Raw genomic sequence first — 26,560 nt, 5'->3', positions numbered from 1 at the left:
TCAACATCCAACATCCAATGACTTGGCCTGCAAAGCCATCTGTGGCAATGAATTCCACAGATTCACCACCTATTGTCTAAAGAAATTCCTCCACATCTCTATACTAAAGGGACATCCCTTTATTCTGAGGCTGTGCCCTCTGGATTTGATTCCCCCACCATAGGAAACATCTTCCCCATGTCCACTCTATCCACAGACCCCTTGCTTAATGGAAATGGTCCATGGCGTAAAAAAAATTGGGAACCCCCTTAGTTAGGCTTTTCAATAGTCGGTAGGTTTCAATGAGATCACCCCCCCCCCCCCCATTATTCTAAATTACAGTGGTTAAGGTCCAGAGCCTTCAAACACTCCTCATACGTTAACTCTTTCTTTCCCAGAATCATTCCTGTGAATGTCCTCTGGACCCTATCCAATGCCAGCACATCCTTCCTCAGAATGGCCTCCAAATTCCTCACTCTATTCCAAGTGTGGTCTGATCCAATGATTTAAAAAACCCCGGCATTACATCCTTGCTTTTGTATTCTAGCTCTTTCGAACTGTGTGCATCTGGGAATGAACAGAAAGTGTGAAAGTGCACAGTGGTTTTTTTTGGAAAAAAATCACGGATTTTATGTGGACACACTGACAGAATGCTGGAGGAAATCAGCAGCTCAGGCAGCATCTCTGGAGTGGAATAAACAGTCAGTGTTCCAGGCCAAGACCCTTCATCGGGACTGGTGAAGGGTCTTGACTAGAAACACCAGCTGTATGCTCCTTTCCATAGATGCTGCCTGACCCACTGAGCTACACCTGCACTTCGTGTGTGTGTTGCTCTGGATTTCCAGCATCTGTGGAACCTCTTGGTTTAATTTGACAATAGACAATAGACAATAGGTGCAGAAGTAGACCATTCGGCCCCTCGAGTCTGCACCGCCATTCTGAGATCATGGCTGATCATTCACTATCAATACCCAGTCCCTGCCTTGTCCCCATATCCCTTGATTCCCCTATCCATCAGATATCTATCCAGCTCCTTCTTGAAAGCATCCAGAGAATTGGCCTCCACCGTCTTCCGAGGCAGTGCATTCCACACCTCCACAACTCTCTGGGAGAAGAAGCTCTTCCTCAACTCTGTTTTAAATAACTGACCTCTTATTCTCAATCCATGCCCTCTGGTACTGGACTCTCCCAACATCTGGAACATATTTCCTGCCTCAATCCTATCAAATCCTTTAATTATCTTAAACGTTTCAATCAGATCCCCTCTCAATCTCCTCAATTCCAGCGTGTACAAGCCCAATCTCTCCAATCTCTCTGCGTAAGACAGCCCTGCCATCCCAGGAATCAACCTAGTGAATCTACGCTGCACTTCCTCAATTGCCAGAATGTCCTTCCTTAAACCTGGAGACCAAAACTGTACACAATATTCCAGGTGTGGTCTCACCAGGGCCCTATACAAATGCAAAAGAACATCCTTGCTCTTGTATTCAATTCCCCTTGTAACAAAGGCCAACATTCCATTTGCCCTCTTCACTGCCTGTTGCACTTGCTCATTCACCTTCATTGACTAGTGAACTAGGACTCCTAGGTCTCTTTGCATTTCTCCCTTACCTAACTCGACACTGTTCAGACAATACTCTGCCCTCTTGTTCCTGCTTCCAAAGTGGATAACTTCACATTTATTCACATTGAATGACATCTGCCAAGTATCTGCCCACTCACTCAGCCTATCCAAGTCTCCCTGTATTCTCCTAACATCCTCTTCGCATGTCACACTGCCACCCAGTTTAGTATTGTCAGCAAACTTGCTGATATAGTTTTCAATGCCCTCATCTAAATCATTGACATAAATCGTAAAGAGCTGTGGTCCCAATACAGAGCCCTGTGGTACCCCACTAGTCACCTCCAGCCAGTCTGAGAAACACCCATTCACTGCTACCCTTTGCTTTCTATCTGCCAACCAGTTTTCTATCCATGTTGAAACCCTGCCCCCAATGCCATGAGCTCTGATTTTACTCACCAATCTCCTATGTGGCACCTTATCGAATGCCTTCTGAAAATCTAGGTTCACAACATCTACTGGCTTACCCTCATCTAACATCCTTGTTACACCCTCAGGTGTAACAATTTGGATAGAGATTAAACTCAAGCTTCCCTCAGGTGTAACAATTTGGATAGAGATTAAACTCAAGCTTCCTTTGTTTCCACCAGACTCCACTTTGAGTATCTGAAGACCGTTCCAGTGTTGGTGTTGGACGTTAATGAGGAGTTTGAGAATGATAAAACACGACAAGAAGCGCTTCTCAAACAGGTGCTCTCTCTTTGTGCCTTTGCTGTCTTTTCCCTTCACTGCACATTCAGCTCTGCAAAAACCTTGGAACTCCCTTTCAAGGACTCTACAACTCATGTTCTCAGTGTTATTCATTTATTTTTAAACCGCTTTTTAATTATTTGCACTATCTTGTCTTCTTTTGCACTTTGGTTACTTGTCAGTCTTCGTTATTTATAAGTTTTCATAAATTCTATTGGACTTCTTTACTTCACAGGAAAATGAATCTCGATGGTGATATATACATACAGAACTGTGCCAAAGTCTTTGGCGCATACTGTATATGTCTCAGGTGTCTAAGACTTTGTCACAGTTCTGAATTGGCGGAGAGCTAATTTGTAAATCTGGTGGGGGCAAAGGGCATTGGGAATGGTGAAGGCGGAGCACTGCGGGAGGGTCATGGGGTAGGTGGCAGAGAAGGAGTGGCAGGGTTGGGGGTGGTGCAAGTGTAAGACACACCCACCATGGAGACACCAGACAAGGTCATTTGATTCCAAACAGTTGGCTTATTCATCATTACGCAATGTCTCTCTGGTGCTTCCCACTCCTCTCCCCTCTCCTTCTCCCTCTTCCCAACCAAGATTCTCCTGTCCCTGCCCCCTTCAAAGGTATATTTAATGTCAGAGAAATGTATACAATATACATCCTGAAATGCTTTTTCTTCGCAACCATCCACGAAAAACAGGGGAGTGCCCCCAAAGAACGAATGACAGTTAAATGTTAGAACCTCAAAGGACCCCCCAGCTTCCCCCCACCCCACACATAAGTGGCAGCAAGCAACAATCCCTTCCCCCATCAGCAAAAAAAAAGCATTGGCACCCGCCACCGAGCACTCAAGCATGAGCAAAGACGCAGACTTACAGTTACCCCAAAGACTACTTGTTCACATACCACAGGCTCTCTCTCTCTCTCCCCCTAATAAGGGAGAACAAGGTGTCTCCGTTTTACAGCAAGAGGGAGGACATAACAAACAACTCGCTGGTTTACGATGTTAAAAGTCCGTTGCGTCGCTTTTTCCAAGCTCTGCACACAGCCAGAGATCTTCCATCTCCCACGACACCGCGTCTCCGGAGCCACGAGATCTCAACCCTCCAAAGGCGAACTTAGGCCGAGCCCTTGGCGTGCCGAGTAACGGCCAGTCGTGAAACCATTCCCGCAAAGAACAGTAGTCAGCGTGTAACTCCAGGTCAGGGTCTTCAAAAGGAACCCTGAAAGGGAAGAACAGAGATATTAAAGATGGAAATAGAGCCGTTTCCAAAGGTGCAAGCAAAGGAGTCGCCGTTAGGCGCCATTATTCCTCCTCAGCTGCTCCTCCTGTTGCCACCCTTGGTCCACGATAGAGACCCATATCAGAATCAGGTTGATAATTACTCACACATGTCATGAAATTTGTTTTATTTCTGCAGCAGCAGTACAGTGCAATGCTTAAAGTACTACAGCACTGTGCAAAAGTCTTAGGCACCCTAGCTATATATGGACATACTTTGTCAACCACTTGAGACTTTTCTATGGCTCTAAGGATTGCTGAGAGAGACCTAAGGCCATTGTTTCCTGAACGTGGCAGCCCTGGTGATAAAGAAAACATCTGACTTGCTTCTCCTCCTAGGCTGGGGCATAGAATAAAAGAGTTAGGATGTTATGTTCAAAATACTGGCTAGGCAACACTTGGGGTATTGTGTGAGGTTTTGGAAGGATGTTATTACGCCGGCTTGGGGGATTTTAGTTATGGCGGGGCTGGGTGTTGGGAGATTGGATAGGCCGGGTTTGTATTTCTTGAGGCAAGAAAGGCTAGGGGCTGACCTGATACACATCTACCTGAAACACTGTCGTAGGAAGGCAGCATTCATCATTTGGAAACCCCACCACCCAGGTCGTTGTTGCCATCAGGAAGAAGGTACAGGGGCTTTAGAACACTCACTCCCAGGTTCAGGAAAAGTTACTACCCCTCAGCCATCTGGCCCGTGAACCAAAGGGGATAACTTCACTCAACCTCATCGTCAGAGGAAGTGGCAAATACATAGTGAGAGTCCTCAATGATGGATGCTGCCTTCTCAAGGCACTATCTTTTACGATCTCCTTGAAGGTGAGGAGATCATCATTAAGCCCAACCATTGAACCAAAGGGGATAAGTTCACTCAACTTCACTCGCCCCATCACTGAAATGTTCCCACAATCACTGGACTCATTCTCATCTAATGTCCTCACCATTTATTGCTTATTTATTTATTATCCGTGGTCCTTTTAGTACTTGCACAGTTTGTTGTCCTCTGCACTCGGGTTGAACGCCCAAGTTGGGCATTCATTGATTCGCTTATGGTCACTATTCTGTAGATTTATTGAGTATGCCTGCAAGAAAATGAATCTTGAGGTTATATATGGTGAGATATATGTACTTTGATGATGAATTTGATTTGAACTTTGATAGTGGTGTCTAAGATAATAGGAGGCATAGATGGGGTGGATCATCAAAATTTTTTTCCCAGGGTAGAGGTGTGTCAGAAACAGGAGGGCAGAGTTGAGAGGGAGAAATTATAAAGAGAGTCAGTGGAGAAAATATTTTTTTTAATGCAGTGAGTGGTTGAGCTGGAACGTCCTGCCATGGGAGCTAGAGGAAATAAATATAATTACTACATTTAAGAATCAAAAATTAACACCAGAGATTCTTCAGATACTGGAAACCAAAAGCAACATACACAAAATGCTGGAGGAACTCAGCAGCATCTATGGAGAGGAATAAACAGTCCCATCAATGCTGTTGACCTGCTGAGTTCCTCCAGCATTTTGTGTGTGTTGCTTTCGGTTTCCAGTATCTGAAGAATCTCCTGTGTTTATGATTCTTAAACGTAGGAACTGGATCTAAATCCAGGCAGGCGCATAAAATAGACAAGGCACAGAAGGATTTGGACGTAGTGCGGGTAGATTGGCAGAAGGGACTGTTAATCAGTTATCAGCTCTGTGCTGCAACTCCTGAAGTTACTGAGTGTATGACACATACAACCTCCAAGAAGCCCACAACCTGATTGTCGTTTGGGAGTTTGCATGCCTCAGTGACCAGGAGTCAAGCCTTTATGCCAAACAGGTCAAAGGGTAGAGGCCAGGCTAAGAGTGGTCCACCAGTCCTCCTGATTCAGGGGTTCAGGTCAGGGCGAACAACTCCAACTCGTAAAACAAATTTGTTATGGAAACAGCAATGAAGAATCCTTCTACATCTGGGTGGCCAAGGACAGATGGAGGACCTTCATTGCTGTCCTAAGCACCAGCAGGCTAAACGGGCGGTCTGTATTGACAACACAATTCTCCACAGAATTCCCCTGTCCATAGCTGCAAAGTGTTACAGCAGGGACAAGGTAATGACTGATTACATTAATGCGACAGCTCTCCAGAACCGTCACAGTTCTAGCTGGTGTTGTATCGGTGTTATCTGCTCCGGTAGGTGAGTTTGTGAACTTAAAATATGTCCTTCGATGATAACGAAGTCATTTTTTTCTCTTCTTCCAGGTGAAGGACTTTGCGAATACACTGAAGCTGGGAAATTGAAACACGCTGTGCATTCTTTGCAGCAACGTCACTCAGGCCAAGAAAAGGTTTAGCTCGCGTGTTGATGCACAGCCAGGGAGAGACGCCTGTGTCTGAGAGAAGGCTGTGCAGGACTAGATTCTTGCAAGTCACCAATAGTACCTTCTACGGAAACCGGACAGTAACAATTTCTCAATGGTTCACAAGATCACTGATAACCCTGTCACATTTTGTTTTCGATTTTCTCATCTGTTGTTACATTTTGACTGGTGGGGCAAGGAGAGAAGAAAATATTTAAACTGTGACATGTTCCCCCCCCCCACCCCATCCAGCCCTTTCCATGGCAGTTTGACAGAGTTGCCATAGAAATCCATAACTGGATAAAACAAGTATTAACTGGGGTTGATGTTTTCTAATATTTATAATACTTTCCTAATAGTCTATACATAAGTTTTGAGTTAACATCATTTGGTATTTCCTCATAACTCTTTATCCTTTTTTCCTCTCAAATTTACAGTGTTAGAGCAATAAAGTTTATGATGGTCTGCTTCATTCAATGCAATTTGCATTCTCAAGATCTCTTTATATTTAATTTATAGTTGCTGCCAGCAGGAACCTCAGTAACCCACAAGTGACCTTCAGGATCTTCATAATGTTCCTTTGTATTGTACCTCAGGTCCTGCACCAGAGCCTGTCAAGTGTCCTCTCCCCATTCTACCTTGTAATCCTTAAGCCCTGCACACATGCGGAGCTCAACCTCCAGCATGGACGTTAACCAATACCAGCAGACGTGTATCAATACTGTCCCTATCAAGACCCCTTCATAGTAGCTCTTAATGTTCCCTTTTGTTGTAATGATGTACATTCCATTCCTCTTTAAAGAAGAATGTGTATCACACAGTCTACCCTTAGCGATTGGTTGCATGTTGTGCAGTGTTACAGATGGTTGTTTAGAATGTGCTTTGAGCACACAGGCCAGATTAGAAAAGCTAACATTTTTCCCTCCCTACCCCTCTCAGCTTTTCGTGGGGATCGTTCCCTCCGCGACTACCTGGTCCACAGGTCCCTTCCCACAGAACTCCCACCCAGCACTTATCCCTGCAGGGGCAAATGCTACGCCTGCCCCCACACCTCCCCCCCCCCTTACCACCATTCCGGGCCCCAGACAGTCCTTCCAGGTGAGGCAACACTTCACCTGCGAGTCTACTGGGGTCGTCTATTGCATCCGGTGCTCCCGGTGCGGCCTCCTCTATATCGGCGAAACCCGACGCAGATTGGGGGACCGCTTCGTCAAGCACCTACACTCCATCCGTCACAATAGACAGGACCTCCCGGTTGCCACCCACTTCAACTCTGCCTCTCATTCCCATCTAGATATGTCCATACATGGCCTCCTCTACTGCCATGATGAGGCCAAACTCAGGTTGGAGGAGCAACACCTCATCTACCGTCTGGGTAGCCTCCAGCCTGGTGGTATAAACATTGAATTCTCCAATTTCCGGTAATTCCCTCCCCTCCCCCTTCCCCTATCCCAGGTCCCTCTCTGCCTCTCTCACCTTTCAACTTTCTGCTTCTTTATCTCTACGGTTCTTTCATGCTTATCCCCTCCCCCTCCCCCCTTTATCTTTCCTCTGATTGGTTTTCCACCTGGCGCCTCTAGGCCCTACCCCCTCCCCTATCTCTATTACTGGGCATTGGCCCTCTCTTTGCCCCCCCCATTCCTGATGAAGGGTCTCAGCCCAAAAAGTTGGCTACTCTTTTCTCACGGATGCTGCCTGACCTGCTGAGTTCTTCCAGCGTTGTGTACGTATTCCTAGATAAACTGAAAGTAGGCTAGAAAAAGAGGACTATTCCTCTTCCCACCCTGTCTCTTGCAAAAAGGCTATCCCCTTCTCACAATTCCTCCGTCTCCGCCGTATCTGCTCTCAGAATGAGGCTTTTCATTCCAGGACGAAGATGTCTTCCTTTTTTAAACAAAGGGGCTTCCCTTCGTCCACCATCAACTCTGCTCTCAAACGCATCTCTCCCATTTTCCGCACATCTGCCCTCACCCCATCCACCCACCACCCCACTCGGGATAGGGTTCCCCTTGTCCTTACCTACCACCGCACCAGCCTCCAGGTCCAACGTATAATTCTCCGTAACTTCCACCACGTCCAATGGGATCCCACTACCAAATACACTTTTCCCTCCCCTCCTCTTTCTGCTTTTTGCAGGGCTCGCTCCCTACGCGACTCCCTTGTCCACTCGTCCCCCCCATCCCTTCCCACCGATCTCCCTCCTGGCACTTATCCATGTAAATGGAACAAGTGCTACACCTGCCCTTACACTTCCTCCCTCACCACCATACAGGGCCCCAGACAGTCCTTCCAGGTGAGGCGACACTTCATCTGTGAGTCGGCTGGTGTGGTATACTGTGTCTGGTGCTCCCGATGGGGTCTTTTATATATTGGTGAGACCCGACGCAGACTGGGAGACCGTTTCGCTGAACACCTACACTCGGTCCGCCAGAAAAAACAGGATCTCCCAGTGGCCACACATTTTAATTCCACGTCCCATTCCCATTCTGATATGTCTATCCATGGCCTCCTCTATTGTCAAAATGAATCCAAACTCAGGTTGGAGGAACAACACCTTATATACCGGCTGGGTAGCCTCCAACCTGATGGCATGAACATTGACTTCTCTAACTTCCGTTAATGCCCCTCCTCCCCTTCTTACCCCATCCCTGACATATTTAGTTGTTTGCCTGTTCTCCATCTCCCTCTGGTGCTTCCCCTCCCCCTCCTTTCTTTCTCCTGAGGCCTCCCATCCCATGATCCTTTCCCTTCTCCAGCTCTGTATCACTTTCGCCAATCACCTTTCCAGCTCTTAGCTTCATCCCACACCCTCCGGTCTTCTCCTATCATTTCGCATTTCCCCCTCCCCCCACTACTTTCAAATCTCTTACTACCTTTCCTTTCAGTTAGTCCTGACGAAGGGTCTCGGCCCGAAACGTCGACAGCGCTTCTCCCTATAGATGCTGCCTGGCCTGCTGTGTTCCACCAGCATTTTGTGTGTGTTGTTTGAATTTCCAGCATCTGCAGATTTCCTCGTGTAGGCTAGAAAATACTACTGGATTAAGGAAAAGTATAGATCATCATGTCCTGCTTTGTAACTGTCTCCAAAACTGACAATAAACTTTCTATGATTAACTGATGGTGCAGATTCACAATCCTGTTAATGACTGTAACTCACACAAAATGCAAGAGGAACTCAGCAGGTCAGGCAGCATCTGTGGATGGGAACAAACACTGGACATTTCGGGCTGAGACCCTTCATTGGACCTCCATCCATCTTGGCCTGAAATGTCAACTGTTTATTCCCATCCATGGATGCTGCCTGACCTGCTGAGCTCCTCCAGCACATTGTGTGTATTGTTCTAGATTTCCAGCATCTGCACTACCTCTTGTGCCTGGATGTGCAGAGGTCAAGTGCAATTGTATGGATGGAATACGAAGCGGGAAGATTAGAATGGCACTGTTCTTAGATCTGAAATGGCAGCTTTGTTTCCTGCTTCAGAGATGCTGCTTGACCTGCTGAACATTTTACATAGAAAATAGAACCTAGAATAGTACAGCACAGTACAGTCCTTCGGCCCACAATGTTGTGCCAACCCTTAAACCCAGTCTCCCATATAACCCTCCACCTTAAATTCCTCCATATACCTGTCTAGTATTCTCTTAAATTTCACTAGTGTATCTGCCTGCACCCCTGACTCAGGTACTGCATTCCACGCACCAACCACTCTCTGAGTGAAAAACCTTCCTCTAATATCCCCCTTGAACTTCCCTCCCCTTACCTTAAAACCATGTCCTCTTGTATTGAGCAGTGGTGCCCTGGGGAAGAGGCGCTGGCTATCCACTCTATTTATTCCTCTTAATATCTTGTATACCTCTAACATGTCTCCTCTCATCCTCCTCCTCTCCAAAGAGTAAAGCCCTAGCTCCCTTAATCTCTGATCATAATGCATACACTCTAAACCAGGCAGCATCCTGTTAAATTTCCTCTGTACCTTTTCCAATGCTTCCACATCCTTCCTATAGTGAGGTGACCAGAACTGGACACAGTACTCCAAGCGTGGCCTAACCAGAGTTTTATAGAGCTGCATCATTACCTCGTGACTCTTAAATTCTATCCCTCGACTTATGAAAGCTAACACCTCATAAACTTTCTTAACTACCCTAACTACCTGTGAGGCAACTTTCAGGGATCTGTGGACATGTACCCCCAGATCCCTCTGCTCCTCCACACTACCAAGTATCCTGCCATTTACTTTGTACTCTGCCTTGGAGTTTGTCCTTCCAAAGTGAACCACCTCACACTTCTCCGGGTTGAACTCCATCTGCCACTTCTCAGCCCACTTCTGCATCCTATCAATGTCTCTCTGCAATCTCCGACAATCCTCTACACTGTCCACAACCTTTGCGTCGTCTGCAAACTTGCCAGCCCACCCCTCTACCCCCACATCCAGGTCGTTAGTATAATGCTGTGTTGTATGACGTGGGTGACCATGATCGTTGTCGGACAATTTTTCATTAGAAGTTGTTTTGTCATTGCCTTATTCTGAGCAGTGTCTTTACAGGACGGGTGACCCCAGCCATTATTATTGTCAGGCTGGTATCAGTAGTGGCATAACCAGAGCTTATGGTGTGCACTAGCTGATCATGTGACCATCCACCACCTGCTCCCATGCCTTCACGTGACCCTGATCAGTAGGGGCTGGCAGTGTGGTGCCAAGCAGGTGCTACACCTTGCCCAAGGGTGACCTGCAGGAGAGTTGAGATAAAGAATGCCTTACACCTGCTTTGGTAGAGATGTACCTGCCCGCCCCACCCACTCCCACAGAGCATCCACTGAAAAAGGGGGCAGATGTGGAGGGGAGCCTATTTTTATTGCTAGTTGAAGCCTTCTTGTGTTTCCTATGGTGGGGGAGTCTAAGACCAGAGGACGCATGCTTAGAATAGAGGGACGACCTTTTAGAGCAAAGATGAGGAGGAATTTCTTTAGCCAGAGGGTGGTGAATCTGTAGAACTCATTGCCAAGGGCAGCTGTGGAGGCCAAGTCATTGGGTTTTAAGGCAGAGGTTGATAGATTCTTGATTAGTCAGGGTATGTAGGGCTACAGGGAGAAGGCAAGAGATTAGGCTGAGAGCTAAAATAGATCAGCTATGGTGAAATGGCAAAGCAGACTCAGTGGGCAAAAGGCCTAATTCTGCGCCTATATCTTACAGTCTTCTCCAGTTCCTACTTCTGCGGAAGCTCCATACAGCGGGAATGGTAAGCTGTCACATGCCCCATGTGGCATTGAAAATATTTGCTCTGGGTGCCGGTCACACAAACCATTTCAACACAACATTACATTAAGGTGGTAAAAGTGAAAAGCAATTACAGAGTGCAGACTGCAGTCACATGGAAAGAACCGTGCATGTGGACGATGAGGTGTGAGCCCATGACCAGGTAGGTTATGTGGTCAGGAGTCCAGGTTATTGCATTAGAGAACCATTCAATAGACTTCTGACAGCAACACAGAGACTGTCCTTGAACCTGGTGGTACATGCTTTCAGGCTTTTGTATCTACTGCCTGAGGGGAGAAGTGAGAAAGCCCAGAGTGGGTGACGATACAAGATGGTGACAGAGCCCGAATCCATCCGGTGAGTACTACTGGGCATTGCCCTGCCCGACAGCTCCATCCGGTGAGTACTACTGGGCATTGCCCTGCCCAACAGCTCCATCCGGTGAGTACTACTTGGCATTGCCCTGCCCAACAGCTCCATCCGGAGAGTACTACTGGGCATTGCCCTGCCCAACAGCTCCATCCGGTGAGTACTACTGGGCATTGCCCTGCCCAACAGCTCCATCCGGAGAGTACTACTGGGCATTGCCCTGCCCAACAGCTCCATCCGGTGAGTACTACTTGGCATTGCCCTGCCCAACTGCTCCATCCGGTGAGTACTACTGGGCATTGCCCTGCCCAACAGCTCCATCCGGAGAGTACTACTGGGCATTGCCCTGCCCAACTGCTCCATCCGGTGAGTACTACTGGGCATTGCCCTGCCCAACTGCTCCATCCGGTGAGTACCACTGGGCATTGCCCTGCCCAACTGCTCCATCAAGAGGTTAACTTGAAGACACCAATTGCATTCTTCCAGGGCTGTGGTGATAATTCTTGTGGACTGTGTTGGTTGTTAACGCAAACAATGCATTTTACTGTATGTTTCGATGTTTACACGATAAAGAAATACGAAGCTTGAATACTTGTCTCTTGCCCAGACAGGAACCAAACTGGATTGAGAGAAAGCCGTGTCTAACAAGGTGCATCCACCAGTCCAAAAGATTCCCAGAATCAATGAGTCAAGTAACATCAAATATGATGTATCTAATTGATTGATTTATCTATCTACCTACCTACCTACCAACCAACCCACCAACCCAGCGTTGAATAGGCCCTTCCAGCCACACCACCCCAGAATCTCCCAGCAACCCTGATTTAACCCTACCCTAATCACAGGACAATTTACAATGACCAATTAACCAACCAGGTATGTCTTTGGACTGTGAGAGGAAACCGGAACCCCCGGGGGAAACCGGCACATTCCACAGGGAGGACATACGAACTCTTTACATACGACACCGGAATTGAACTCTGAATACAGACGCCCCAAGCAGTAACATTGCCCCACCAATTGCTCTGCTACTATGGTGTCCTTCTTACTGAGGAAGTAGGAAGTCTGCAGAAGGGCTTAGATAAGTTAGGAAAATGGGCAAAGAAGTGGCAGATGGAATATAGTCTAGGGAAGTGTCTGATCTTACACTTCGGTATAACGAATAAAGGTGTAGACCTTTTTAAAATGGAGATCAAACTCAAAAATCAGAGGTGCAGAGGATCTTGGAAGTACTCATGCAGGATTCCTTAAAGGGTAACTTGCAGGTTGAGTCAGTGGAAAGGAAGGCAAATGCAATTTTTGTGTTCATTTTGAGAAGGCAAGAATATATTGCTGAGGATTTATAAAGCGCTGGTAAGACCACACATGGAGTATTGTGAGTAGTTCTGGGCTCCTTATCTGAGGGAAGATGTGCTGGCATTGGAGGTGGTCCAGCGGAGGTTCGCGAGAATGATTTCTTCATTCACTTTTCAAAAAACTAAAAATGTACAGTTGCTAAGCAAATTAAAAGTGATGTAATATCAAATCCGTTTACAAATAATGATGGAGAAGCGGGAGGAAGAAACTGCAGGATCCATTTGGTTCCAGTCCCAATCTGCTGTGGTTATGCATCAGCTGGAGTCATACAGAACAGAGACAGGCCTTTCAGCCCATCAGGGAACAGGCAAAATCTCTTTCTAAGGAATCAGGGCTGCCAAACGTTTTTAAGACCATGTACCAAAATGGGTGATAATCTTCCAGAAAGGTTTTTCTGTGTCCCATGGTAATTTTGAGCAGAGATTATCATGGATTAATGAATTAGTAACAATAATTATGGATTTTGTTAAGGAAAAAGGATGTCCTGGTATTTATGCATATTTGTTGCATTGCTATTAATAAAAGTATAACAAAGATACATTTTAGAAATTAATTCAAAATTATTAATATTAATCTTCTAAAAAGCCAATTGAAAAATAGCTTCATTTCTAAATAGTATTGTTATTGTGACCATTTACTGTCCAAATACAAGTGTGAAGGATCTTAAAAGGTATGATCCAATGTCATATGTTCCTAGTGCCAAGCCACTGTGAGATATTTCCTGCAAAAACATCTCACTGGTTTCAGTTTGTAAAAACAGATCAGTTGCAACTTTATTTGACAGTAAAGATAATCATTATGTACCTTCTTATTTTAGGTGGGATTTAAAGAGTTGAGGAGCAGCACTTCTCTTCCACAAGCCCACGAACTTTTTTTTGTCCATGCCATCTCGGGCACACACGTCACAGATTCCTCACACCTGCTGCTAAATCATCAAACTGATTTTTTTGTTTCAGTGCAGTACCGATGAGCTTGGCCTGTATAATAGTAATTTATCCATCAGTCGTTTATGTGTTTGACCATCGACGCCTGAGGTGGATGTAGGGTGTAGGCAGACCAAGGTTGTGAATATGCCGGCCAGGGACAGTGGGCAAAGCCAAAGGCATCGCAAGGCATGCGTCTCAGTCATTGTGTTATAACTCGATGCCAAGTCTACACCAGCTGACCCAGGAAAAGGAAAAACTATGTGTCGAAGGTGGGAGTCTCTTCTTCGCTTTCCACCAGTAACATCAAGTGCGGAAATAGTTCATACTCTTTAAATGAAACCTCCAGGTTGTCAGGTACAGTGCGCAATTCAGAGTGATTGCAAGCTCTTAACAGCCTTCAGCAGGCGTTATCCAGATGACCACGGACAAGGGAATTTGGTCAGCGGAATCGGAGAAAGGTGGGATTTTTTTTGAATCAGCGAAGTTTCATAAGTGATCAAATACAGTGGAACTCAGCTAATCCAATCTCCTCAAAGCATTGTGCTGAGCAGTCTGATTTTCAGAATAACTGAGCCAAAATTTTACTGTTCACCGCCCTAAGTTATTTCAAAATCGGATACTGTATAACAGACAGAAAATGCTGGAGGAACTCAGCAGGTCAGGCAGCATCTACGGAGAAGAGTAAACAGCCGACAATTCGGGCCGAGACCTTTCATCACACCTTAGGATACCCCGAAAAAGGTTTAGTTTGCCTTTTTTTAAAGATCTTACCCAGAAGAGTAATAAATTTACCAATGAACCTAATGAGTCTGAATGTACTACAGGAAACAAAAACAGTGAGTGCATAAGTAACATGGGACTGAAAGTGATGAGGCAAAGGGGGAAGTAGAAGGTAAGTCATGCACCAAATTAAACAGGTCACCTTTTTTTTTGGACGCGTTAACCAAAATTGCAATAAGTAAGTATAAAATCGAAGCTTGATTGTACGGAACTAGCTCTGATGAAAAGTCAGCAAGTGAATTTATAAAAATTATGAAAATAACCCTAGTGTGCTTATAAGGAGAATAGAAAGGAAACCCTAGCACATCTGCTTCTACGACCACCCCTAAAAGCATGTCCCAATAACTGCGTAAAAAAATCCCCCCATACTTTCCTCCAAACACCTTAAAGTTATGCCCTCGCATATTAGCTACTTACACGCTCTCTTGCTGTCCGCTTCTATTAATTCACCTCCCATTCTCCTTCGCTCCAAAGAGAGAAGCCCCAGCTCACTCAATCTATCATCATAGGATATCCTCTCTGATCCAGACAGAATCCTGGTAGATCTCCATACCCTCTCTAAAGTTTCTACATTCTTCCTATCCCCTTTCATCAGGACTCAATCAGGTCTCAGCCCGAAACATCGTCTGTCTATTTCTCTCGGTAGAATTTGCCCAACCTGTTGAGTTCCTCCAGCATTTCGTGTGTGTTGCTCTGGACTTCTAGCATCTGTAGAATCTGTGTGTTTGTGATATGCCTTCTTATACACCCTATCACCATGCACTGCGACTCTGGGGGAATCTGTGGACATGGACCCCCATGGTCCCTCTGTTAGAATCCTGTCAGTAACCCTGTATTCTGCCTTTAAGTTCAACTTTCCAGAGTGAGTAATAGAACATAGAGCAGTAGAGCACAGGAATGGGCCTTTCACCCCACAATGTTGGGCCAAACCAGTTAAAAAGTAAATCCAAAAAAACCCAAAAGCTAATCCATCTTGTCCATATCCCTCCATCTTCCTCATATTCTTGTGCCTATCAAAACATCTCCTAAAAGCTTCTAATGTATTTGCCGCTACCACCACCCCAGGTAGTGCATTCCAGGCATCCACCACTCTGAGTAAAAAACTTACTCCTCATGTCCCCTTTGAACCTATCACCTTCAATGCATGCCCTCCAGTTTCAGCCATTTCAATCCTGGGCAAATGATACTCCCCGTCTACTCTCTCGCTGCTTCTCGTATCATACAAAACTCTATCAGATCTCCCCTCAGCCTCCACTGCTCCAAAGAAAATAACCCAAGTTTGTCCAGCCTCGCAGGATAGCACATGCCCACTGAATGAGGCAGAATCCTTGTAAACCTCTTTTGCACCCTCTCCAAAGTCTCAACGTCCTTCCTGTAGTGGGGTGGCCAGAACTATATGCAACACTCCAGATGTGGCCTATAAAGTTGCAAAATAATCTCTTGACTTTTTGAACTCAATGCCACTTGAACTGCATCTGCCACTTCTCGGCCCAGCTCTGCATCCTGTCATGAATAAAATGTACTGAAGAAGAACTCAGTATGATTGTGCATATAAAGCCAAGATTTGGGAATGTTGGTTTGATGTCTTTCTTTGTTGTAGATGATAGTGCAATTTCTAGCCTATGTACAAAGACCAGCTGAAAATTGTAGACATGATAGCTTTAATGGAGTGTGTGCTTCAATGGTTAACAGTAACACCCGAGGCAATTAATTCTTTGAGTATCCCATCAGTAGCATGAAGAATTGTGTTCTGTCAGAAATTAAATGATGATGTGTGTGTGCACATGCGTGCGTGTGTGTAAACTGCTGTCCTTAAGTCATTGTGGGTCCTTCATTATAATGTTATCTTTGAAACCCATAAAGGAAGCACATTTTCCGAGAGAGTATGCTCTCGAACCAAAGTGTGTAGGTCATAAATTAGATGTCCTTGGAGAGCGAGTGGCGTGTTTAGTGACTGACGTTACGCTAGGGCTGTTGTTGGTTCAAACGGACACTCACTAACCACAAAGAAAGAACATGTGGCTTAGCTTGAAGACATTCCCACTCACAGGAGTCAAGCACTGGCAGGAAAATGTATATTTAAGAGCAATGTATGCCTGCTAGCCGGCGTTTTGAGTGTATAAAGTTAACATTTTGCTCATCTAAAAAGACAATACCCTCAAAAGTGAATTATGATACATTCTTGAGAAGTGCAATAAAACCTTTTATTAAAAATCTTTTTTATGGAATCAGGTATCGCAGGCAAAGAAAGTATTTATTATAAACACAAGGGATTCTGCAGAAACAGGAGAAAACCTGCAGATGCTGGAAATCCAAGCAACACACACAAAATGCTGGAAGAACTCAACAGGCCAGGCAGCATCTGTGGAAAAGAGTACACTCAACGTTTCAGGCCAAGAGCCTTCGGCAGGACTGGATAAAAAAACTGAGGAGTAGATTTAAAGGTTGGGGGGGTGGGGAGAGAAAAACACTAGGTGATAGGTGTAGATTTAAGAGGTGGTGGTGGGGGAGGTCACCTTGCATTTCTCTCTCCCTTACCCCCCACCTTTTAAATCTACTCCTCAGCTTTTTTTTTCCCCTCTAGTCCTGCCAAGGGATTCTCCAGATGCTGGAAATCTTGAACAACACACAAAACGCTGGAGGAACTCAGCAAGTCAGGCAGCATCTATGGAAAAGAATCAACAGTCAACGCTTCGTCTCGAAATGCAGGCTGTTTATTCTCTCTCCATAGACGCTGCCTGACTTGCTGAGCTCCTTCAGCATTTTGAAAGTATTTTTTGCCCGTCTCTGATCTCCCCTATAGGAGGCGGTGGTGAGCTGTCTGTATCAACCTCTGCCGTCTGTGAGATGAACGTGCATTCAAAAATGCTCAACAGTGCTTTACAAATCCCTAATGGAACTATAAGACTCTGCTGGGGAGATACAACTTTCTCCGACTCAATCCAGATTGCAGCCAAAAACAAAACGAGCTTTTCAGCTTGGTGTTTAAAGTCAGGCTGCACTTCGTTACCCGAGTACAGGGGGGTAGCACCTCTGGTGGAGGGGCTTGTTGTGTCCACTTCGGGGCAGCTCACTCTCCTTAGGTCCCCACCGGTCACTCAGCTCTCACCCGTGGCTCCAAGTCGCACAGGACAGCGGCCACAGCCCCCGGTACTCCACTTCGACAGGCGGGCTGAACCAGGCCTCACACTCCTGTGAAGTAGGGACATACCTGTCCCAACATGCGAAGTCAGCTCCGGCAGACCGGGTGGATGCTATCTACAGTGAGATCTGACAGACAGGAAGGTGGTACTGCAGTGCTCTGCGGAGAGCGAAAACCACGACAAGGCACAGAAGATATCAGGGTCATCCACTACAACCAAGGAAGACCCCTGTCTGTGACGCTTCCTCGTACCACTGGACCCGGACTTCTGAGGTCGAGAGAGTGGGACTGCCTCACTGCAACTTTAAGAACTCTCCGGCACAGGTTTCTTGCCATTGTCATACAGGTAGGACCACCACCACTTAGTTACCGAACGGTTTTTATAGAGGATGTTGTCTGCAGGTTTGGAAAGTGCACCAAAGTAACTGGAAACATGACTATTCCTCTGCGTTGTAATGAATGGCATCAAAAGAACAGTAGACTGATGAGAAACAACAATTACTAAAATTGGAGAAAGAAATGGGAAATTAGTTCTAAGCACAAGAGTTTCTGCAGATGCTGGAAATCCAGAGCAACACACACAAAACGCTGGAGGGACTCGCAGGTGAGGCAGCATCCATTGATTAGGCAAATCCATCGTCGCTTTTGCTTTTTTTTGCTTTTTGGTTCTCTGTAAACTCCGGAGACTGTTGTGCGTGAAAATCCTGGGAGATAAGTGAGATACTCAGATTGTTTGGTACCAACAATCATGCAGCAGTCAGAGTCACTTGGATCACATTCTGACATTTGGTCTGAACAACAACTGAACCTCCTGACCATGTCTGCATGCCTTTATGCATTGAGTTGCAGCCACGAGATTGTCTGATTAGATATTTGCTTTAATGAGCAGGTGTACCTAATAAAGTGGCCACTGAGTGTTCGTCACTGATATAAGAAACTACGTTGAGCGATATGGCAGCTAACCCTGAGCATATGTACATAGATTGGACCTTTGAATTTAATAACATTACAGGAGCTCGCTTATATGCAGGAGAACCCTTAGGATAGTGGTTAGTAACCCAGGCCAGCCTATGACTGTGTGGGTATTGTAACTGGATTTGAAGGCCTGGACTAGTATTCCAGAATTAAAGGTTTAGTGGGAGGGGAATCGAATTTAAAACAATTAAATAAATCCAGAATAGAAATCCATTAAACCTTCAGCAGCCCAATTGTCAAAAGAGCCCCTCTCACTCACTACTGCCCTTACCCTGTCTGGCCTGCATACCAATCTATATGCACTGATGCTAATTTCTCTGAAACTGGCAGGACAGTCAAGGCCTTTGTTCACAGTGACATCCCCACTCGGAAAACTAATTAAAATGTCTAGGTGTTGCTGCCAGCAGCTGTGAGGTGTCAGGGATTACATAAGCCTCATACTGGGTTCAATATGTGGAGCATCTGCCAAGCTTCACGGGAGAGATACGATACGGAGTGTGCTGGTGGAGTGGGGTGCAGGAGTCGGCTACTCTGCGTTACGAGCATTTGATAGAAATAGGTGCAACAGTCTGAGGATGCAAAGCATTTGCCCGGACTCAGAGTCAGAGGGTGCTACAGCTCGGAAAAAAAAGCCATTCAGCCCATCTACTCCATGCCAAACAGTTGTTCTGCCTACTCCCATTGATCTGCACCTGGACCACAGCCCTCCATACCCTTCCCATGCAAGTACTTACTCAAACTTCTCTTAAATGTTGAAATCAAACCCACATCCACCACTTCCCCTGGCAGCTTGTTCCACACTCTCACCACCCGACGAGTGATGAAGTTCCATCTCAGGAATTTCTGAAATATTTCTCCTTTTCACCCATAATCTATGACCTCTTTTTCTAGTCTCACACAATCTCTTGCATTTACCGCTCATAATTTTGCATACCTCTATCAAATCTCCCCTCAATCTTCTATGCAACGGAAGATGAAGTCCTAATATAGAGCTCGGCAGCAGAGAAACCTTCTGGCCACCTCGTCCTTGATGTATATCTAATTTATCCCTATTTGCTTGTATTAGTCTCTTATCAAACAACTCCATTCCTATCCAATCAGCATGCAAAATCAAAGTTCAAAGTACATTTATTACCAAAGTATGAATGTTGTATACAAACTTGAGATTCATCTTCTTCCAGACAGCCACAAAACAAAGACCCATTCTTAAAAAGCCCACACAACAATGACTGTAAAAATCCTCGAGTGCGAAAAAAAAAATCACAAATGGAGCAAGCATTTAAGAAGTAAACAATCAACACACAGAATATTAACCTCAGAGTCTCTGAAAGTCAAGCCACAGCCACGGAGCCAGTTCAACACTACGCCAGTGGTCGCAGGCCACATCCGCAGAGACAGTCCAGCGCTAAAGCATCTTGATCAAATTGCCCAAGTGTGCAATGAAATGTGAGCAAAAACACATGGGACGTGAACTGTAGCGTCCCCAAAAGTGAGTCCACAGTTCAGTGCCAAGGTGAGTGAGCGACTGTTAAATCGTTTCTGTTTCTGCCATCTTCACAGGCAGTTCATTGCAATAGGCTTCCTCCTACTTTGTCATGTCCCTACCTTGCCCTCCAAGTTCGGCTGAGCAAAAATCAATATTAACATGCCGATGCAGCTGATCTATAGGGAAGATAGAACTTAGGACAATGCACAGTACAGGACCTTTGACCAAGATGTTGTGTGGACTTTTTAACCTACTCTAAGATCAATCTAACCCTTCCTTCCCCTAACGCACGTGGCCAAGTGGTTAAGGCATTCGTCTAGTTATCTGAAGGTCACTAGTTCGAGCCTTGGCTGAGGCTTGCGTGTGTCCTTGAGCAAGGCTCTTGACCACACATTGCTCTGCGACAACAGCGGTGCCAAGCTGTATGAGTCCTAATGCCCTTCCCTTGGACAACATCGGTGGCGTGGAGAGGGGAGACTTGCAGCTTGGGCGACTGCCAGTCTTGCCCAGGTTTGCACCCTGGAAATTTTCCATGGTGCAAATCCATGGTCTATTGATCCCAACGGAGGCCTACATACATACCCCTAATATGTCCCCTATTTGACAAAAAACATATCCAGAATTAATAGAAAGCAACACTATTTTTAAGTGAACATTGGACTGAATGTGGAAAACTGTTAAATCAGCAATTTTAACACGCATAAGCAAAAAAGGCAGAGTATTGTTTAAACAGTGAGAGACTGGGAAATGTTATTCGTGCAAGAGTAGCAGGGAATCCTTGTGCAGACGTCCTTGAAAGCTGACATACAGGTGCGGCGGGCAATTAGGAAGGCAAATGGTATGTTGTAAACACAAGAGATCCTACAGAACATGAACATGAGAAAGTCTGCAGATGCTGGAAATCCAGGGCAACACACACAAACTGCTGGAGGAACTCAGCAGGCCAGTAAAAGAGAACAGTCAACCTCTCCTCAGGACTGTAAAGGAAGGGGGAAGATGTTGGAATGAAAAGTTGTGGGAGGGAGGGGAAGGAGGATAGCTGGGAGGTGATAGGTGAATCCAAGTGGGTGGGAAAGGTCAAGGGCTTGGAGGAGAAAGGATCCGATGGGCGAGGAGAGTGGACCATTGGAAGGATAGGAGGGCCACAGAGAAGCAAAAGGTCAGAGTGGGGAATAAAGGAAGGGGGAAACTGGAACTCCAGAGTAGCCCACAAAAAGTTCTGGAGAAAATCAGTAGAGGAGATAGCATCAATGGAAAGGAATGCGGAATCAATGTTTAGGGCCAAGACCTTTCCCAAAAAGTCGACACTTTATTCCTCTCCATTGATGGTGCCTGGCCTGCTGGGTTCCTTCTGCATTTGTGTGTGTGTTACAAGTGGCACGTTGTCTTTATTGCAAGAAGATTTGAGCACAAGAGTCAAGTCAGCTTAACTGTCATGCGCATAATTACAGTGAAGTACAGATATAACTAAAAACTTGCAGCAGCATCACACGCAACTCGTAGGATATAAATTATACATAAAATAACACCGTGCAGCAAAAGTAAAGTCTGCAAAAGCAAAACCTAGTGAAAGAAATAACAGACCCAGTCAAAGGCAAGCCCTTGTTAGTGCACAAAGTGGATTTATGGATGAGGAAGGGTTAAGGTTGTGCAGGTCACCGACCTTTTACAGATGTGCAGCAAAGCACATTCTAACAAGCTGCATCACTCCAAGGTACAGATAGGAAAGCTCTATAGAGGGTAGTCAAAATTGCACAACGCATCACTGGCAGCAGCCTACCTGCCATCAAAGACATATATACAGAAAGGTGCCAGAAAAAGATCAGCAATATCACAAAGGATCCCACCCACCCTGCTCATGGCCTGTGTGTCCCACTCCCATCAGGGTGAAGGCTACATAGCATCCAAACCAGGACCATCAGACGCAAAAACAGCTTCTTTCCCCAAGGAGTATGGCTGAACAACACCTCACCCCACCACCACTACTTCATCATTTCCTGTCAGACTTGCCTTAGTTTCTTTTCGCCGTATGTCTTATTGGATTCCTATAATAAGCTTGCTCGATACAACAGGAGTCGACTTATACGACAACAGTCATTTCATACAACAGGCGACTTATACAACAGCCGTCAGCCTAGACAACAGCAGAGGACACACACAGTGGCCAAGCTAGGGGAAGGTGCAATCTGACCTCACTTTGAAGCAGAATCAGAAACAAGTTTAATATCACCAGCATATGTCATGAAGTTTGTTGTTTTTGCAGCAGCAGTACATTGCAATACATAATAAAACCTGTGAATTACAGTAATACACATATATATAGTTAAATTAAATAAGTAGGGCAAAAAAAGAAAAAAAAGTAGCAACGTACTGTTTATGGGTCCAATGTCCATTCTGAAATCAGATGAACGAGGGGTGGCTGTTCCTGAATCATGGAATGTGTGTGTTTAGGCTCCTGTAAAACGTAAAAAAACTTGACACCAGTTGAACCTCTGAACAGTGAACATTGCCTGATCATACACCCTTTGCAATTCCTGGATAGAAGAGGATTTTTAATTCTTATGGCTTAATGCTAAGCTGGTGTTCTGCGTGCCTGTGTGTGATTTGCTGAACAAAGCCTGGAGTTAAATTCTGACCCTATCCCTTTAAATTTTACACATTTCCCTAACAGCCTGCTGTGACTCTGACACATGACCAGTATCTGCTCCAATCAACGTGTCACTGGGGCCGGATCTCTGCACAAGGTGCACGGTTTACCAAAGAAGATGACCTCAGATGACTTCTTGTCAGCTCATATACTAACTTTTATACCTTAACTGGGTGTGTGGACCCAGGCAACAGAGTTATGAGTGAGATAAAATACCTTAAAAGCTGGAAGCTGCATTTAAAGTTGCACTGAAATGCTTTAAATGAATGTGGCTTGGACAAGAAATAGGATGTTTTCCTGAGAAAGCAGGGTTATTATCACTGATATACTTACTTACTGTCTGTTATGCCACTGGCGTTTAAGGCAGCAATGAAGGTCTTCCATCTCTGCCTGTCCTTGGCTATCTTCTCTATTGTGCTGCAGGTATGGTCCTCATGAAAAATCTTGGCAACCTCCTATAGATGTGTGGTAGGAAGTGCACTGACTGGCTGCATTATGGTCTGGTATGGCAACACCGATGCCTCTGAATGGAAAATCCTCCAAAAGTTAGTGAGTTCAGTCCAGTACATCAGTAAAGCCCTCCCAACCATTGAGCGCATCTACATGAAATGTCGCTGTAGAAAAGAAGCATCCATCATTAAATATCCTCACCACCCAGGATATGCTCTTTTCTCTCTGCTGCTATAGGTACAAGTACTTCAAGAGCCATGTGTCAGGACTCACAGTACCAGATTCAAGAAGGGTTACTACCCCTCAACCATCAGGACCTTGAACAAAAGGGGATAACTGCACTCATTCTATTTCCATTGTTCCCACAACTGATGGTCTCACTTAAAGGCTCATTATCGTGTTATTTACTGCTATTTATCTCTACTTGCATTTGCTCAGTTTGTCATTCATCGATCCTGTTTAGAGTTACTGATCCATAGATTTGCTAAGTATGCCCGCAGGAAAAATGATCTCAGGGTTGTACGTGGTTTCATGTGTGTATTCTGATAGTAAATTTTACTTTGAATTTTCATTTCTGCTTCTACGGTGCGGTGCCAAGTTGTCACTCCCGGGTGGAGACTCAGGAATACCGTCACACTCAGATGTAGAAGGATTCTTCATTGGTGCTTCCATAACAATTTGTTTTGACCAGTCAGGGTTGTTAGCCCTGAGTTGAACCCCATGAACCTGGAGGACCAGTGGACCATTCTTCGTCTGGCCTCTACCCTTTGACCTGTTTGGCATGGGTGACCCTACCAAGAGCCAAAGCACAAGGCCCTGGCTCCAGCCAATGTAGCTCCCTGTCATTGAGGCACGCAAGCCTCCAAACCACAGCAAGGTTGTGATCCTCTTGGAGGTGTCCCTGATATCTGTCATGAAACTTGTTGTTTAGCAGCAAGACACAAAAAAAATAACTATAAGAGATCATAAAGAATAAATAAACAATTTGTTCAATAGAAACCATTCAGAACGACATCATACCAACATTCCTGGTTCTTGGCTTTAAGTGGGCAATCGTACTGAGCCCGTCTTTGGTATCTTTTCTCCATGATAGGATGCAGAGCTGGGCGGAGAAGTGGCAGATGGAGTTCAATCCGGGTAAGTGTGAAGCGATTCTCTTCTGAAGGCCAGACTTGAAAGCAGAGTACAGGATTACTGGCAAGATTTTTAACAGAGTGGATCTTGGAGTCCCACTTGCTTGCAAGGCTGGCAAGGACTGAATCCAAGTGCAGAGGAAAGACAGACTCTCTTGCAGAGATGGCGACCAGGGTTTATTGATAAGAGTACAGTAACAACAAAATATCAGTGGCTCGGCTGAGCAACACCACGAGATGTAACATTCTCAAAGTGATGAGCACTAATTGGGTGTCCACTTAATTCGGGAAACCGGTGCCAGTCAAAATGAACTTAACAAGATTGAACAGAAAGCACCAGGGATTATTGACTCTCATTAAAGCAACACATAACAAATACAAGTGCTGTAGAAACCTGGCTCCCCGTGCGGGCTGGAAGAGCTCATTACATGTATCAGTCTACTGTATTCCCTACCCAAGCCCCTTTCCAAATGCCTGCTCGATGTGATTGTATCTGCTTTCTTCCATTTTCTCGGGCAGCTCATCACAGTGGGCTTATTCCTGCTCTATCACATCCATAACTTCCCCTCAAGGTGGGGAGATGGGGATATGTCTCTACCAAAGGAGGTGCAAGGCACTCCTTCCCTCCTGTAGCCTGTAGGTCACCCTCAGGCAAGATGTAGCACCCTGATCAGGGTCGCGTGAAGCCGTGGGTGCAGGTGGTGGATGGTCACATGAGCAAATCACAAGTCCTAGTTGTGCAACCACCAAGCAATCTCTGGAGTATTGATAATGGCCGGGGGGGGGGGGGGTCACCCGTTTTGTAAAGACACTGCCCAGAACAATGCAATGGCAAACCATTTCTGTAGTAAGAATTGCCAAGAGCAATAACGATCATGGATAAAGGAATGAATAACAATGGCATAAAGGGGGTGGACTTGTGTTTTCTGACTTGTTCTGACTTGTGTTTGCCTTTCAGATCAGATCAATTCATGGACCAGGGATGCAATGAAATTCCTTGCTCCTGTATAGCTCACAGAGTGAGCAGTATGTGTGTGGTGAGAACAGATATGACTATAATACATAGAGTGATGAGGGCCTAACAACAGAATGGTGCCAAGTACAACAGGAAGGTGCCATGACAGTAGGAAGAGTTGTCACGAGCTCAGCAGCTCTCTGCGGCTTGTTGTAGAGCACTGGGCTTCAGGGTTTCTCAAACACCTGCATTTACCAGTTGTTAACTAGAGCCATTAAGCCCTGGTACTATCTGTTTAATCTTATCTAGTTAATTGTAACTGGCCCGGGTTTCCCACATTCTATAATTATTTAAAAGGGGACTCTTGTTTAGTGCTTCAGCCGAGTCCTTGAGTTTTTGGAGAATGATTTTTGTCTTCTGGTGTAATCCAGCCGTGTCTCTGATGCTCTGTTGGTATTCTTATGTCTAACCTCTCTACATGGAGGTTTGCTGTTCCTCCGCTCCTGGGTTGAGTCATTGCCAGCGGTCGCCGTGACAGAATCTGCTGTTCCTCCACACTTGGGTCCCATTCTGCCAGCGAGCTCCCTGACAAGAGCTAAAAGGAAATGCTAAAAAGTCAATACAATGCTTCCAGGAAAGAGGAGGCAGGGGTAATGGAACTTCTTAGCGGCCTAACTTACTTTCTTCTTCATCTTGGGCCCTTAGCTCCCAGTGGAGCGCAGGCCATTGCTGACTTCTCGTCTCCATCGTCCAAACTCGACGGTATGTTTGGAGTCCATCAATGTCACTGTAATCCATTGTATCCACTGTACAGGGGATCGGCCTACACAGCTTCACCAAAACCCTGTTGGCCGGCCTTACGCGTTTCCATGTCCCATGACGTGAGATTTTGTAAGGCCTAACTTAGGCCTAACTAACCTTACCTTAGTGGGTTCAGAAATTCATCAGATTGTTTAATATAAAGTCGTCCTTTATTCAGATAAAACTCTGACAATTTGCTGTCCTTTTGGTCAGAACTATTGCTAGTTTGGCTCTGGCTCATCAGGTGACGTTTGATGTGCTCCCCATCTTGTGGAATTCTGACAGAAAGTTATGTGTGGTCCATTGAAGCATTACATTGGTAAACCTCTTAATTTCACATTGAACTTTTGTGTATTTAGTTTAGAATAACATTGTGGATTG

The 26,560-nt window shown here is 45.5% G+C and overlaps 1 protein-coding gene across 2 annotated transcripts in view; it reads left to right on the top strand.

Annotated features, from left to right (window-relative positions):
- The window catches only part of LOC132391498 (deoxycytidine kinase 2-like), a 40,837-nt gene extending 34,451 nt beyond the window's left edge, over positions 1 to 6,386 (top strand). For both annotated transcript variants that reach the window (XM_059964770.1, XM_059964776.1), the window contains exons 6-7: positions 2,191 to 2,290; positions 5,807 to 6,386. In XM_059964770.1, coding sequence (XP_059820753.1) covers positions 2,191 to 2,290; positions 5,807 to 5,845 — 139 coding nt within the window. In that variant the 3' untranslated portion in view covers positions 5,846 to 6,386. The remainder of the gene's footprint in view (positions 1 to 2,190; positions 2,291 to 5,806) is intronic.
- Positions 6,387 to 26,560: the final 20,174 nt, after the last annotated feature.

The sequence above is a fragment of the Hypanus sabinus genome, chromosome 1 (assembly GCF_030144855.1).
Source record: "Hypanus sabinus isolate sHypSab1 chromosome 1, sHypSab1.hap1, whole genome shotgun sequence".
Taxonomy (NCBI): Eukaryota; Metazoa; Chordata; class Chondrichthyes; order Myliobatiformes; family Dasyatidae; genus Hypanus; species Hypanus sabinus.
The sequence above is the reverse complement of the archived record's forward strand: the minus strand, read 5'-3'. Positions and strand labels throughout refer to the sequence as shown.